At 31.8% G+C, this 15,619-nt stretch overlaps 3 protein-coding genes across 8 annotated transcripts in view; 1 reads left to right on the plus strand and 2 right to left on the minus strand.

Annotated features, from left to right (window-relative positions):
- Nucleotides 1–1,218: 1,218 nt before the first annotated feature.
- LOC108781354 (protein AAR2 homolog) lies at nt 1,219–3,067 on the minus strand. 2 transcript variants are annotated; one of them, XM_018549298.1, is made up of 6 exons: nt 3,041–3,067; nt 2,747–2,968; nt 2,321–2,436; nt 2,101–2,254; nt 1,754–2,029; nt 1,219–1,645 (listed from the first exon to the last, which is right to left on the minus strand). In XM_018549298.1, exons 2-6 carry the CDS (start codon nt 2,917–2,919, stop codon nt 1,237–1,239), a joined length of 1,128 nt encoding a protein of 375 aa, XP_018404800.1. In that variant the 5' UTR covers nt 2,920–2,968; nt 3,041–3,067; the 3' UTR covers nt 1,219–1,236. The 2 variants fall into 2 exon arrangements, with proteins under 2 accessions (XP_018404800.1, XP_018404801.1); XM_018549299.1 differs by lacking the exon at nt 3,041–3,067 and having other exon boundaries at nt 2,747–2,985.
- Nucleotides 3,068–3,718: 651 nt separating this feature from the next.
- LOC108781351 (coiled-coil domain-containing protein 39) lies at nt 3,719–10,892 on the plus strand. 2 transcript variants are annotated; one of them, XM_018549292.1, is made up of 11 exons: nt 3,719–3,915; nt 4,870–5,295; nt 6,276–6,497; nt 6,560–6,751; nt 6,905–7,120; nt 7,283–7,666; nt 7,799–8,053; nt 8,491–8,973; nt 9,442–9,654; nt 9,725–10,013; nt 10,744–10,892. In XM_018549292.1, exons 1-11 carry the CDS (start codon nt 3,814–3,816, stop codon nt 10,857–10,859), a joined length of 2,898 nt encoding a protein of 965 aa, XP_018404794.1. In that variant the 5' UTR covers nt 3,719–3,813; the 3' UTR covers nt 10,860–10,892. The 2 variants fall into 2 exon arrangements, with proteins under 2 accessions (XP_018404794.1, XP_018404795.1); XM_018549293.1 differs by lacking the exon at nt 10,744–10,892 and having other exon boundaries at nt 9,527–9,654; nt 9,725–9,906.
- Nucleotides 10,893–11,534: 642 nt separating this feature from the next.
- The window catches only part of LOC108781352 (pyruvate kinase), a 12,965-nt gene continuing 8,880 nt past the window's right edge, over nt 11,535–15,619 (minus strand). For all 4 annotated transcript variants that reach the window (XM_018549297.1, XM_018549295.1, XM_018549296.1 and 1 more), the window contains 5 exons: nt 14,924–15,110; nt 14,197–14,718; nt 12,985–13,323; nt 12,765–12,921; nt 11,535–11,788 (listed from right to left, as the gene is read on the minus strand). In XM_018549297.1, coding sequence (XP_018404799.1) covers nt 11,776–11,788; nt 12,765–12,921; nt 12,985–13,323; nt 14,197–14,718; nt 14,924–15,110 — 1,218 coding nt within the window. In that variant the 3' untranslated portion in view covers nt 11,535–11,775. The remainder of the gene's footprint in view (nt 11,789–12,764; nt 12,922–12,984; nt 13,324–14,196; nt 14,719–14,923; nt 15,111–15,619) is intronic.

Here is a 15,619-nt window from a genome sequence, read left to right on the forward strand (position 1 = left end):
ACCTGCGTCATAATACACTAGCAAAAATTCTGTAAAAATTCATCAAGCATTACCGAAATAAAGAAAGCAGAATTCGAGCATTACATGCTGGCAAAATAAATTAACAAAAAATAGATGAAAACTTGATATAAAACATGTCTACATGTTATAAATCAGCAAAATGTTGTTAAAAATCTGGCACACTTATTGTCATATTATGACAGCAAAAAGGCGGTAAAAATACTGCACGATCTGACATAATTAAGTACTGACAGCAAAAACGCAGCAAAAATCGAGCACAGCCTGCCGTCACGCCGTGACGGCAGGCTGTCAGTACTTGATTATGTCAGATCATATTGTATTTTTACCGCGTTTTCGCTGTCACGATGTGATAGCAAATAATGATTGATTTTTGTTGTTTATTTCTATCGTTGTGTTAAGTTGGCAGGATAAGCTGTTAGAAACTAAGCTTAATGAGGAAGCAGCAGCTTGATATCTGCTGCACGCTTAGAGCATATATACTTTTGATCTATAGGCGGCATAGGCAATTCCTCCTCCATGTATATATGCTCTAAGGCTGCACGTCATGATCAAGTTTGCTGGCATACTGCCGGCATACTGCTTGCATTTTGCTATCTGGGTAATTTGTATTTAAATACTTGTTTATGTTTATCTAAAAATACTGCAGTAATCATATTTACAAATATCGAAAAATTAAAAAATAAAACATGATTTATGTTAAAACACTATGAAATAAATTATGTATGTAAATTATGAAAAATAAATTTCTATTTTTTAACATAAAAGTGGTTATAACTCGAAAACGACTTATTTCCGAACCTATGTTTATATTTTTTTTTTCTTTTTTCCCTAGATCATTTCCCAAAGTATTGACGCCGATTTTCCGGATATCCTGTAGTACAATAATTTTTTTCAAGGAAAAATTTTTGACAGAAAATTAAAGCTGCCATTACTTGGGTTGAAATAAAGACCTTTAATAAAAGAATATTCCAGAAGATTTGTGGGTTATCGCCGTGTCTTTCTTCATTATTGATGCCAATAGGCACCGATAATTGAAGAAAATACCCGTGAAAGCCTCAAATGCATAATAAAAGAATATCTTTGCGGAGAGGAATTAATTGACACAAACAGAAATATATAAAATGTTAAGAGGTATATGATTCATTTATAATTATTTACATATAGAGACAAAGTTTATTATTATTAGTTCATGTGCTGTAACTCATTTATTTGTATTTATGCTAAAGTCACAATAATAGGTACTTCATCGTCTGTCTCTTCGAGTAAATTCGAAAAATCCCACAAAAACTTGGTGGTCAATCGACCTTGTAAACGCTTGGCATACGATTTCAATCGACCGTCCACCTCAGAATTTGACTCGATGTTACCGAATAAGTTGCACAAATTATGATATATAAAATTATTGCTCGCTACAATGTCGCAGAGTACTTCTTCCGGCACGTATGACAATTCTACTTCCAGGGCTTGCAGAAACTCCATATAAATAGAGCGATACTGTGGAATTACATCATCGGCGCCACAAATTAACGATACAAGTTTCTTCCATTGCTCGAAAGCGTCCAAGCTTTGACCAGCTAGGAAGCAGATGAACGTCAGCTGCATTTCCCCAACAATTTCGACAGGTCTAAAAAAAATTGGACTTTTAGACATTCACATAAGACTCGTTTTTTCCACCGATCACATCTTTCTTCCTTTTGGCTGATAAGATCTAAAATTTCAATTCGGAACTTACTCTCGCAATTTTTTCAGAGTGGTATCCAGAACATAACTAGTATCAAGAGAATGCCGCGTTATTTCGCTCGGAGTCGCGCCATCGGGATAATGCTTATCTGGTATTTCTGTAAGCCTGAGTTCTGTACCAGGCTTCGGTTTCAGATTTGGCAGCAATTGCTCCTCCTTGCCCTCCGCCGTGAGTCTACCAACTTTTTTTTGTTTGCTAGTGGATTCGCGGCCACGTGGTCTCGAAGCGTCGCTGCAGTACTCCAATTCCAAAGCAGATTGCACATAACTAAAACATAATATTCCAACAGAGTTATATATTAAGTTTTAAATTTCAAGTAGACAAGATTTGCAACTTACCCACATAATGGCGAGCACCTCGTCATGAGAGATGCAGTGATATTATTTGTTAATTTTGTCCATGATTTTGATATCTCGTACGGATATGGTCCTAAATACCTGTCCAACTCTTTTATATTATCTTTTAGCCTCTGAACTGACTCCTCAGGCACAGCTGTTTAAAGATTTCATGTAGAGCTTAAATTTTGTATTATTAATGATAATAATCCTGATTGCTTACATTCTGAACTAACACCTTCTTTTTTGTTATCCCACTTTTTCACTAAGAATTCACTTTTCTGGAAATCATGAAAAAAACCAACTCTAGGTGCCAACTCACCAAATTTGTTTGCTGCACTGTAAAAATAAATATTGAATTATTCAATGAGTTTAAACAGTTATGTTCTCTCTGCATACAAGTCATGTCTATACAAAAAGGTATTTGTACATAGTGATATCTCTTGATATAAGATTTAGAATTGTAAAAGGAAGATAGGTCAATAAAGAACATGTAATTTCAGACAATTTTTTAATAATTTATTAATTACTAAATAACAATTAACGGGATTCTCCATTAATTGAATGTGCATGGATCAGAATATTGTTAACCAAGTCTGTCTTTAGCTGTGTATAGCTGAAATAATAATTATATTCTATTCAATATTACCTATAATGTACAAAGTGGATTCCAGGTGGGATCAGTTTGATTCCTTTAAAATTCTGCCCTACTTTCCAAGATTTAATATCAATACCGATGTCAGTGTTCATCGGTACATCTAGCAAAACCAACGTAGCACCTTGTGTTAATAGAGCTTGTGCAACATTTTGATCCATTTCCATTTTGGCTAATTATTTAAAAAATAAAAAATGTTCAGAATGACACCTCCACCTAAAATTTTGATAAAAATACACTCATTTAATGTTTTCGCGTATAAATAAAGGTTTGGCAAGAAAAAAATACCACTTTGTGTGCTTCGCGAACGAAAATATTAATCGTTAAATTCGGTGATTACTAAAGTTCGAAAAACTGTCACAGCTTACAGCTGTAAAACAGCTGTAAAATGCTGCAATGCCCTCTTGTTTTTTTCTGACAGTTTGGTAGACAGTATGGTCAATCTAAAGACAAAAAAAGTTGTCTTTGTTGCACGCATTTATGTTCTATTGGTTTCTTAGTGATAATGAATGTACTACAGCGTATAATTTAAAATATATCCTTCATTTAAAACATAAAAAGCGTAAAGCTTGGTAAAGCTTTGTGTCTACGGTGCTAGAACTAAAGATGCATTCACATGCAACCGTCAAGCAGCGGAAGCAGCAACCAATCAGCGAGGCGATATAGCTAGTGGTGAAGAAAATATTTTTTACGCCCCTGCTCGTATCGCCTCGCTGATTGGTTGCTGTTTCCGCTGCTTGACACTTGATGGTTGCATGTGAATGTACCTTTAGTCCGAATTCTAAACCTTGTCCGGATCTACAATTCGTGTTTTAAGCTTAAGCCGTAAAAAATCAACCAATTACGGTCGAATTCGAGGAGAATAATTGACTGATTCGTTCATTTCTTATGACTTACGGCTTAAAACTCTATTGTAGATCCGGACTTTTACCGCTACCATACAAACAGTGTCGCGTTGTACCTGGTTGCACTTGGTTGTGCCGGGTCGAAGATCTCTTGGGTTGTTATTTGCTGGTTATCTGCTGTCATCACATTATCACGACAATTAGCGATATCTCTACATGGCGACACGTAACATAGACATAATTCTAAGCCAGTTGGGATGGCAGGATGGCTTCCGAATTCCTATAGCTAACGAGGAAAACAAACATCTGGAGGAAGAAGTAAATTTAATTTATGCGATTTGGATATTCACTTAGTCTCACGATTTCAACCGACAGGATTACTCAAAATAGCAAAATTTCTATATGATTCGTTATTTTTAATCTATAATCTTTCTATATATTAAGTGAAAAATTAATAATTCTCGCTTTCTGTGCTAATAAAATACTACTATTACTTGCAATTGATTAGTTCATCATAGTGTAAGTAATTGGTTCATTTTTTATCTGACTGTAATCTGATTTTAATCCGATTCGGACCCTCGGTGGAAACATAGTCAATGTTGAGCAATGTAACACTTGAGGCTTTCAACAAGCATACTGTGTAATTGTTGTAATACAGTAATTGTTTTATTGTTTACCACTGACAAACAAGGATGTAGGGAATGATTCACTGTATTACATTGTATCATCTGTATACATTGTTGGAAAAAACCCGTGGACTACACCACCTGTATATAAAATTGATGAATAAAAATAGAAAAAGATAGGATACAAAGCTGGCTAATCTCTATATATCTTAATTTATCCAATTACTATAATACATTAGAAAGAGAAGGAGATTGGTCATCATGCTTTCTCTCTTCTATTTTTGTTAATCATATTTGATATACTATTTAGATAGAAATACTCTGTCTTTGGATAATTTAAATTAGCATGTCTAAGTGATGCTATTTTGGATACATTCCACTTGACATTTGCAGCACTTGTGGAATCATTCCATCCATGTTATTTGTCAAATATTAAACAAAGACAAATATGCGCTTGTAAGCATATAAACACCATATGGAACACATCCTTTATAAATCTGTGAAATAATAAAATATATAAATAGCAACTGACATGTTAATAGTACACTTGGCATAAAGAGCTTGCTTTCTTATAAAAAAAATGATATATAATTTAAAAAATTAAAAGGAGCTATGAATATTTTAGACATTTATGTTATCCGAACAGATTGCTAGAAAGACGAAGTACAAGATCTCGTTAAATGCAAAGTTGGAGAGCCTTGAAGAACGGTTGAAAATGATTCAAAACCACGCGAATGACTTAGCCGTACGACGTGACTTCAATCAGAAGCTGCTCACTGAGCATTCAGTTCAGCTGGAAACAGAGGATCATCTGTATCATTTGAGCAGTAACACTGAGTCATTGTTACGCCAAGAGACGCGCGAATTCGAGAAGGAATGGACAGATATAAATCGTAGAGTATCAAGTGTGGAGAAAGATTTGATTAAAATGATGAAAAAACTAGCTGAGGCGAAAGAAATGGTTCAATTTGACGAGAACAGCTTACACAAGTGGGAAGAGATGCTTGCGCGGAAGGACGAGGATAATCAATTGATAGAGGATTACATGAAGCAAGATACGCAAAAATACAAAGTAAACAATTATGTTTTATGAAGATAAAGATATGTTAAATATAGTTAGGAATGCATATATTTAATTTCTAGTGAAGCATTACAAGAAATTATTATATTCCAATTAATTTAAAATATTAATATAGATAAATACTTGATTTTATTATTTTATTTTATTTTATTAGAAAAATATAGGATTCAAAATGGATTAAAAAGGTCTAAAAATTATTTTTTATCAGAAGCTTTTTTAAATATACTTATCAACAAAATTATCGCAACATAAATTTATAACAAAATTTTACATTCATTCAAGTAAGTGTAACTCCGTGAAAAAAATAGATATTCTAAGACTTTTTAAGTTCTTTTTTTATTCTCAAAGGTAAAAAGTCTATACTTTAAGATTTTCATACGCCGGGCTACGCCATATGTGTGCGCCGCAACTGATGTAACATAGAGCGCTTATTCGTTAACTTAAAATTGCTCTCATTAAAAAAATACTGTTTGAACGTAATTTTTTCGAAGAAAAAAGTTACTTCTTTTGGTTCATACAATCACGCTATGCAATTCGTGTCCTCGAATTTTCCAACATCTGTATGTATATATCATATGCATATATTAAATATATATATTTGATAAGTTTTAAGATTTAAAGTTATTTATTATTTTTAGTATGTTTATACAATATAATAGTACTAATACTTAAAATGTTCAATTATTTTAGAAATTAAAAAGAATGTAAGATTTAATGAGAGATAATAAAAGTAAATAAAAGGCCATTTTTCTGTGCGAAAGTGAGAAAGTTTTACCTAATGTGTGATGATTGATTTTAAAATACAAATATAAGTTAAACAAAAGTCATATTAGAATACATAGAAATTGTATATAAATTCACAAAAAAAAAAAATATAATTAGACATGAAGAACCGCTTTGAATATGGCTTTTTCTCACATGTATTGGTTAATTTTCGTTTAATATTGTTTAAAATATAATTTAATCCTTAGGAATTGGAACAAAAACGGCAGAAACTCAGCATGGAACTCGAAACTTATCGTCAAACTATTATCAAAACTATCGGTGAAGTACGAGAGATGGAGATTGTTCTGGATCGTACAGCGAAACTGTACATGGAAGTGTTAAAAGAACGCAGACAGATGATAAACCAATGGACGCAAAGTGTCAACATTCTGCGTCAGAGAGACAACGATATACAAAATAGTTTAAGAGTATAAATAATTTTTTTGTCAAAAACCAATTTTGCGTCGATATACGACACAAATCGTTGCAGGAAACTGAAACGTTACGAGAGATCAGTAAGGAGAAAAAAAGTAATCTCGAAGAAGTAGAGCAATTTTTAAAGGATCAAATTGTAAATAACAAAGAACTAGAGCAGTCGATTAAACATTCGGAGAAGAAACTTGCTGTAGTTCAAGAAAAACAGCGCAAAACCGAGAAAACGATTGACATCTATGCTACTGAGGTGAAAGACACAAAAAGAAAGATTTTTATTTTTCATAAAATTATAAATCTAGTTTTGTTAATTTTTGTGTGCTAATTTAAATGCAACAGCTATTGACTATTTTATTTTTCATAATTTTACCGAATGAATTATATTCAATAATTATTGAGATAGCTTCACACCCAGAAGAAGTTAGTGGCAGATTTGGCACGTCGCGTACAACAAATTCGAGCTAATACAAAATGTAAAAAAAGCGAAATCGAAAACAAACATATAAAGGTGGACGATTGCAAGAAGCAAATCAATAATTTAATGTCAACTTTGGAAGAGGTTGAGAATCAAAAGCTAAACGTGGAAGAAAAAACAAAGCATTTGGAGAAAATGATCGAAGTATATTTCTATTATATAATTTAATATTGTTATAATCTATTTCATTTATACAATTACTATTACAAAAAAAGATAAATTCTTGCTAAATATAATAAAAAGAAAATTAATTTCAATATAATAAAAATTATTTAAAGAAAATAAATTTATTTTAATTGGTTCCAGCACAACGAGAAGCGAAAATCCATGATTATCAAGGAATTAAGTCGATTGCAAGCTATGATTTTACGTACATCGAAGAGGATTGTAGAATTAGAGAACGAAAAAAAGATTTTACATATGGAAATGCAGAGCGAGTATAAAAAAGTCGATCTGCTCAACACCCTGCTTGTAAAGGAGAACAAACTTGTAGAGGAGAAAAAGGAAGCTCTTTATCAAGTGAACTTCAGTCTGCAAAAGTGCGAAATGAAGCTTGAACAGATTAAAGGGCACGAGCGTGCTAAGAATGAAGTCGAAAAGAAACAAACGAGAATCGAGGAGCTACAAACTGTATTGAAAGAGAAAACAGCTACATCTAAATTATTGCAAAATCAAATTGTCAGTTTGGAAGTAAGATTATATTTTATATTTAAAAAAATTACATTAATTTAAGAAAAAAAGATAAAGTTTGTAAAAAGAAAAAATTAATAAGAAAATTTAGTTAAATAAAACGTGATCATAAGAAATATATTTTATCTATAGCACGATATGAAAAAAGTTTCTAGTTGCTTATCGAACAAAAATGACGAACTTGAACGGTTACGGAGCAAAAAGCAGGATTTATTGTTGCTGTTAGATGGTGGCGAGAAACTACTGAAAATCGCACAGTCCCGGAATGAAGAAAAACAAGTAGAAGAAAACATAATACGTCTTCAAGTGTTGCAGCTTGAGCGAATGACATCGAACGTGAGCGACAAAGTCTACGACTTAGAAAAGTATCGTCTTCATCTTGAAGCTGTAAGTCATTTTCTGACTTCATAATTAATGAAATTAACAAGAACATTAGTTTAATACATTGGCAGATTTAGAAATTTGTCAAGGTGGGCCACTAGCATACTGCAAATGAATTTTTTTAAGATCAAATAAATAATAGAATATTACAAAATTATTATATTTAAGTTATTAAAAAAGTTAAGTATATTTAAATGTATAATTTTCATAAAATGTTTTATAACTATATTAACACAAAAGAAGAATAATATAATGGAATCTATAAATATTTTTTAATTTAAGAAGTTTGTAGATATAAAAAATATAGGGTATTTGTATATAATCAATTATATTACAATATATGTATAGAGATTGTCTTAAGTATAGTAATATGAAATCGATTGTACAATAATAAATTGCAAAGTCAGATCATTTTTGATATATGTATTCACTTTTGTTCACAGACACTTAAAGAGCGTGCAGCAGAGATCGCAGCGCAAAAAGAAGCACTCGCCGTGCAAAAGAGGGTCGCCGGTAACGAGTGTTCAGAGCTACGCACTGCTATTACTGAGAGAAAAAGCAGAGTACGGCAGTTGCAGGTGCGATATGACAACAGCGTCGCGACAATAGGTACTACGCTAGATGGGGCGCCAATGAGCACCGCATACTTAAAGATACAGAGCGCTCAAGAGCGATACATGCTACGAGAACAAGGCGATAAACTGGACGAAACAATCAGACGAATCGAGCAGGAAATACGTAGCATGGAAAACACATTGCGTGTAGTAAATGTATGTAACGACAAGTATAGGGACAGCATGAGTACGGTTGATCAAGACGGACCTGAATGGACGGAACAAAACAGGCTTGACGAGCAGATGCATAATACACGCCAAAAGCTATTGCAGAAACAAACGCAATTGCAACAATTGTTTGCTGAATTACAGGTAATTTCGCGGACATCGCCTAGCTATCAATATCAATTAAAATTAATATGTAACATTATATGTTATATTACATATATATGTTGAGTGTAAAATTTTAACTTTAATTTGTATCGATTTTCAATTTATGTTAACTTGATAAGAAAACTTTTTGTACCGATCAAAAAATGTATACAATATATTAAAAGATAAAAAGGTATTTATCATAATAATAAGAAATAAAAACTATATACGTTTGAACAAAAAGGTGACAACAGAAATGTCTAGAAAATAAAGATTACGACAAAATTATTTTCAGTTTATTTGTTTAGTTATATGTTATTTTTATAGTACAATATAAAAATCTCTTTCTGTTGCAAATAATGCATGTATTAAATATTTAACTCCTGTAAAATATAAAATTAAGCGTAATAGAGTAAATTTAACTAATAACAAAATATAGAAAATTAATGTTTCAATTTTATCGGGCAGAAAGCGCAGAATGATTATACACAGTTGCTTGATGATATCGAAAAAACCAAAGAAGAAAAAGAAAATAAAGAACGTTACTTATCAGGTATTGAGAAACAAACTGCAGAGCAAGAAGAAAAGATATCTAGAGCCGACAAGAGTCTTCGTAAAGCACAAAAAGATATACGGAATTTGTATATCTCTAAAAGAGACGATAATGTGCTTCTGCAACAGGTAGGTAATGAATGAAAAATATCTGTCATTAAATGCTTTGGCGATTTTATCTCGAGATGCTTCCCTATAGAGAGAAGTGGAATTACGAGAACTTCAAGAACAAAACGCCCTGGTTCTTCAAGATATTGCGGAATTCACAATTCGTCACTTGGAAGCTGAAGCGTATGTTAAGAAATTGCTGATAGCCAAAAATATCGAGTTACCATATTTTCCTCCATCGATTAAATCGCCTCTCAGTCCTTGCGGTAGTTCCGCAGATACAGTAGATCATTTGAAGAGTACAAGTCGCATAAGTGCTTTTACGTCATCAAGGGAGAGTATCGGTAGCATAGTTAAGATAGAGCCGCAATTTGAGAAACGTACGTATATGTATTAGAAAAGTACTATTGGAATATCTTTTAAGAGGATGCTGAAGTGACCGAATTATCGGAACATTGCAGATCAATATGAATCTCCGAATTGATTATATATCCGAAATGAAATAAAAAATTCTTTTACGATTGAAGTAAACGCAAAATTGGGTAGTATTGCAATGGATTTTATACTAAAATCAGAAAGTTAAAAACTTACATTTTTTTTTACTCTAAGGGTGCAGTTACAATAGAAAAATTCTATGTTTGTACAGACAAAATAACAGTACTCTGCACCAAGCGGGTTATTTGAATAAACAATACTGAGTTTATAAAACTAAAATTAAATGCTTAAAATTGTGTCTAGTAATAGGGTGTTCGATTTTGTAATAGATGGCCTTGCGATATGTTAGATAAGGACAGACAAAGTTTGAATGAGACACAACGATATAATATACGATAAGAAATGTATGAAAGATGTCACTATTATCGAATTTGGAGAATTAAAAAGTCTACTATTAACTTCGATCAAATGTTCGGCCGCTTCAGCAATCTTTTAAATATTTTCATTAGAACTAACTACATCATTAAAGTAATTGGAAACAAAAAAGAAAATTTTAATTAATTAAATTAATTTTAAAAAACAAAATCTAATTGATTGTTTACAACGTCAAGTTTTCAAATTATTAAAATCATTTTAATTACAATTATTAATTTGTATTTTACTTTATTTTAACAGCGAGTAACGTATCGAGGAAAACTGTGAAGCACGATCCTTCATCTGATGAATCGCTCGCTTTGTCAAAGCGATCCACTATTGCACACAAAAAGCAACATTCACGGGAAAAATTGTAATAATTTTGATAACATAATTCGAACTGGCACACACACACGCGCGCGCGCGCGCGCGCACACATTCTGCATCCCAGCTAAATAAATGTAATATAACGCATGGAAAAAGAGCAGTTGCATTAAATAGAATTTTTGTTAAAAATAAACAAAATTTTTAATAGAATCTATTATGAGATTCTGCTTGATGTAATCTTCTGATACATTTTCTCTTTTTCGTCCATTTTTAATCTGAAATTTTTCTTAGTATTGTATCACATAACAGTTATCAGGGTTGTTAATGTTTTTTTTAAACTAAATTAAGTTAACGTTAATTTATAAAATTAATTTAGTTAAGTGTTGAGTTGAATAAAAAAATGTTAACTCGGTCAAAGTTACTTTAAGATACTTTAAGTTACTTTAATGTCGATTACGAATATACTTGGACGTTGTATTTGGTATGCAAATGAACAGGTGCTAGTATCAGCAGCAAACAGTGAATCTTTATTTGAATCCCAAACAGCACAACAGTTTTTTCGGAATAATACTTTGTTAAATATTTCGTAATTTAAATCACACATCTTACACAATTTTTACATAAAATGTGCTCTTTTCGAATGTTTAAATAAAAATTATTTATTTTTATGAACAAAAAAAAGTTAAATTGATCTTAAGAATCTAAAAAGATCACTTTTAAAAGCTTTATAAGTTACCTTTTTTTCCTCTCTAAACCATCAAACTTTTGTTTCTACATTGAATTTACATATTCCAACAATAAAATACGTTACTATTAAGATTATTGTCATATAACTATTTAATAGAATTCATGAAAAGAATCATACAATTACGTACATGTTCAAGTATTCCTCAATGATTTTTTTATTACATCTACATCCACAAAGACTATACTTACTTCCTAGAATTTTGCCAGCATAATGTGAGTTTAATCAACAGTCCTAAAAATAAAAAAAACGTCAATTAATATAAATAATCAAATGTATTCCTGCTAAAATCATGACCACAATAATATAGGAGATGGATAACTATACTTGAATTAATTTTAAAAATTATATACTTAAAAATGCAATCTGCTGAAACACAAACGATATCAGAATTATCTCGGTACTTATAAAAATAGCAGGTATTTAAAGCAAATATATCATATGTATCAATATATCTCGTATATATAGAATGTATTTTTCTGTTAAAATACAAAATATATTGTAATATACATAAAACGTATTATAATAATTTATTATATACATTTTAAATTATTTATTTGAATGGTAAATATGCAAATCAAGAATAATAATATATTTCATAAATATAATTACTATTAAAGTTCCTAAGTAGTTGCTGTAGCCGTATTATATAATATGATAAGAAATAACAATGAAATTTTTTGCATGTCACATATAAAGAGAATTTTTTAATAAAATGATGAGATTGCTTTAAACACTTTTAAAAATGGAAGAAAGCTATTCTTACCTGTCCTTGACGGTCAGTAAATAGCATGAAGTAAAACGTAAAATAAAAGTATATAGTGAAAAGACTACGCATGTGCACTATCAATAAATAAACGCACTTAACATATCTTTTACTGTATGTACTAACTATCAGGAAAGGAAGATAGCTTTCTTTTATTTTTACAAGAGTTTTAAAGCGATCTTATTATTTTGTTTTATTCAAATTCTCTTTACTTACAAATGATACGTAAGAGAGAAACTTCAATGTGTCATTTCTAGCTTATGACGTCACAATTTAATATAGCCACAGCAGCGACTATTCAGGAGCTTTAAAACAAATCAAGAAATATTTGTAAAAATAAATAAAATAAAATATCATGTATCATTTAACAGATCTTCGTAAGAATCGGTATCGCTATAAATTGTGCATGCGGGATGTTCTTTAATAAATTCACGTTCTACATACACAATACGAAGTGTATTCGTAAAGCCCGAGCCTTTTCGCCATCCTGTCACAACTATCACAGAATCACCAGTTTTGATAAAACCACGACTCTTGCCAAAATTTAATCCGTATTGTACACGCACATCCACATCCTTCACCCAATCGATCAATGGTGCTTCTGTACATAAATATAATATGCACATATATATTATATATAAAACAATATTTATCGATATCATACCTTCATAATACAAGGGTAATATTCCACGATATAAATGCGCCTGTCGAGCAACTTGAGGGAATCTGGTAACTGCAATAATAGGACAACGAGGTCTATATTTCGCAATTAGATGTGCAGATCGACCAGATGTTGTAATAACAATGATAGCACTAGCCAAACATTTGACGGAAGCTTCTACAGAGGCAATGGCAACTGCATGCGTAGCATCAATAGGCGGCAGAGCTTTGCTTGACAGATCATGGAAGATTTGAGTCTGCCAAATTGCAGCTTCTGCTTCTTTACAAATATCAGCCATGGTGTGAACACATTCCAAAGGATAATCTCCTTTTGCTGTTTCTCCTAAAAGTGCAAGAAACAAGGTTTATAATTGCATATCTGATAATAAAAACAATATATCAATATTTAATATACTAGATTACAGAGTTGGGACCTTAAAAAAAAATAGTTACCATTACTTTTTGTAAAAAGTAACTCGGTATTATTATTCATTTCTCATTTTAAAAAGTACTGCGTTATCATACTCAAAATGATTCGTTATGCTTTATTTTTTGTGATATTAAAATAAGTTATTAGATTTAAAAATTATATTATTTGACAATCAATCTGGGAGCACTAGGTGCGTACACTTTCAATTCGTGACTGGTCTGGGAATGAAAATGTACCCTGGATCGCTTAGCAATGAACAACAATATTGCTCTAGTGATATGTTATGCCAGCAAATTAGTGACAGAAACCAAACAAGATTTACCGTCATCAGGAATCAGATGGCAGCAGAAACCGAACAGGAGCTGCAAAAGCTTATAGGTTTTTGCCGCTAATCTGCTGGCAAAGCACATCAGCAGAGTTTGTCCTATTTCTGACAGCAGTTTGCTGATAATGTCAGATAGTGATAATGTCACAAACTCTGTATGCAATTTGTTGTCTTACTGCAATCAAAAATTGGTAACATGTTCTGCTCAAAATCTGTCTCTGCAAGCTTTGCTATCTGAGAATAAAATTAACCGAAACATGTACAGATTTTAATTTAATGTAATTCATTTTATGGATTAAGAAATTAAACTCTTTCATTGCGTATTACTTATAGTTCGGTTAATCCATTTTTTATTAAATTTTTGTTAAATTTTTAATTAGTTCTGGGAATTTTTGTAATATTTATTAATATATTATTTTGTTTTATATTATTTCTTTTTGTAATACATTAAAATAAATTACCTGACAACATAACACAATCAGCACCATCAAGAATGGCATTAGCAACGTCTGAAGTCTCGGCTCTCGTAGCACGTGGTTTTTTTACCATGGACTCTAACATTTGCGTAGCACAAATTACTGGCTTGCCAACTTTGTTGCATCTGCTGATCATGGACTTCTGTGCCAGAAATACCTTCTGCGGTGGTATTTCTATTCCCAAGTCACCACGTGCTACCATGATACCATCGGATGCATCGATAATCTCATCGAGATTCGTCATACCCTGTTGATTTTCGATCTTCGATATGATTTTGATGTTTTTACCCTTTTCACCGAGAATATCACGTATTTCAGTTAATGCAGCAGCATTTCTAATAAAGGAGGCAAATATCATATCGACTTGGTGTTCAACACCAAACTGAAGATCTGATTTATCTTTTTTCGACACTGCTGGAAGATCCACTGGCACTCCAGGCAAATTCACACCTTTGCGGGAACCCAATATACCACCATTTTCAACAGTCGTAGAGATTAAATTGGGACCTAAAAAATTGATAAATAAAATGACATTCTACATATTTTTCATATTTAAATATATTAACATTTTTCATTATCAAAATACACAAAAATAGTCGATAAAAAAAATTGAAGCTAAAATAATGGAATATTATTACAATAAATACGTTAGAAACGTATCATACGTAACATGTCAATTCTATATTTTTCAAAGACACACAAATGCACTTACTGACAGCGGAAACAATGAGAGAAATCAAACCATCGTCCACGAATACGCGATTTCCTGCCTTTAATACTTTCGAGATATTTTCGTAATCAACATACACAACTTGAGCATTTCCTTTCTCTAAATATACCTTGTCGGTGGTTAGTTTAAAAGTTTGGCCTTTAATTAATTCAACTTCAGCCGAGCCACCCTTTTAAAATAATATGATAAATTTAAAATATTATCATTACACCATTAATTTAATTCTTAAATTTTGAATACGAGGGTGGATCAAATATAAACGAGAATTTCGCTTTAGAGCTTAGAGTAGGTAAAGTAGGACGATGCAACGTTAAGAATGTTATGATAGGGATGTTAAAAGGGGATTTCTAAGGGAATCAACCCTCTCACGGTCGTGTTCTTTTAGCACAAGACTTTCTCTTGAGGAGAACGATCGCCGCAGAACGAATCTAACGGAAGACAATATTTGTACGGTTCATGACCTTCTAGAGACCGACTGATGCATTACAATTGCCGAAATTGCTGCTTATTTTGGAAACAGTTATGGCAGTATCAAAAAAATCATCTCAGATGAGTTGGGATACAAAAAAGTATCAGCTCATTGGATCCCGCGTCTTCTCACGAAACAGCACAAAAATGTTCACGTACCAACATATCAAAAATTGGAGCAAATTTCTTGGGTTGCATTCAAATTCCTCC

The sequence above is a fragment of the Cyphomyrmex costatus genome, unplaced genomic scaffold (genome assembly GCF_001594065.2).
Source record: "Cyphomyrmex costatus isolate MS0001 unplaced genomic scaffold, Ccosl1.0 scaffold8, whole genome shotgun sequence".
NCBI classification, from domain to species: domain Eukaryota; kingdom Metazoa; phylum Arthropoda; class Insecta; order Hymenoptera; family Formicidae; genus Cyphomyrmex; species Cyphomyrmex costatus.

Coding starts and splice junctions, on each gene's coding strand:
- LOC108781354 (XM_018549298.1), bottom strand. CDS start 2,919: ATGGAAATGGATCAAAATGTTGCACAAGCTCTATTAACACAAGGTGCT. Junction 2,030..2,100: donor AGGTGCTCGCCATTATGTGG/GTAAGTTGCAAA, acceptor ATTATGTTTTAG/TTATGTGCAATCTGCTTTGG. Junction 1,646..1,753: donor ACTCTGAAAAAATTGCGAGA/GTAAGTTCCGAA, acceptor AATTTTTTTTAG/ACCTGTCGAAATTGTTGGGG.
- LOC108781351 (XM_018549292.1), top strand. CDS start 3,814: ATGGCGACACGTAACATAGACATAATTCTAAGCCAGTTGGGATGGCAG. Junction 6,498..6,559: donor ATATACAAAATAGTTTAAGA/GTATAAATAATT, acceptor AAATCGTTGCAG/GAAACTGAAACGTTACGAGA. Junction 8,054..8,490: donor ATCGTCTTCATCTTGAAGCT/GTAAGTCATTTT, acceptor TTTTGTTCACAG/ACACTTAAAGAGCGTGCAGC.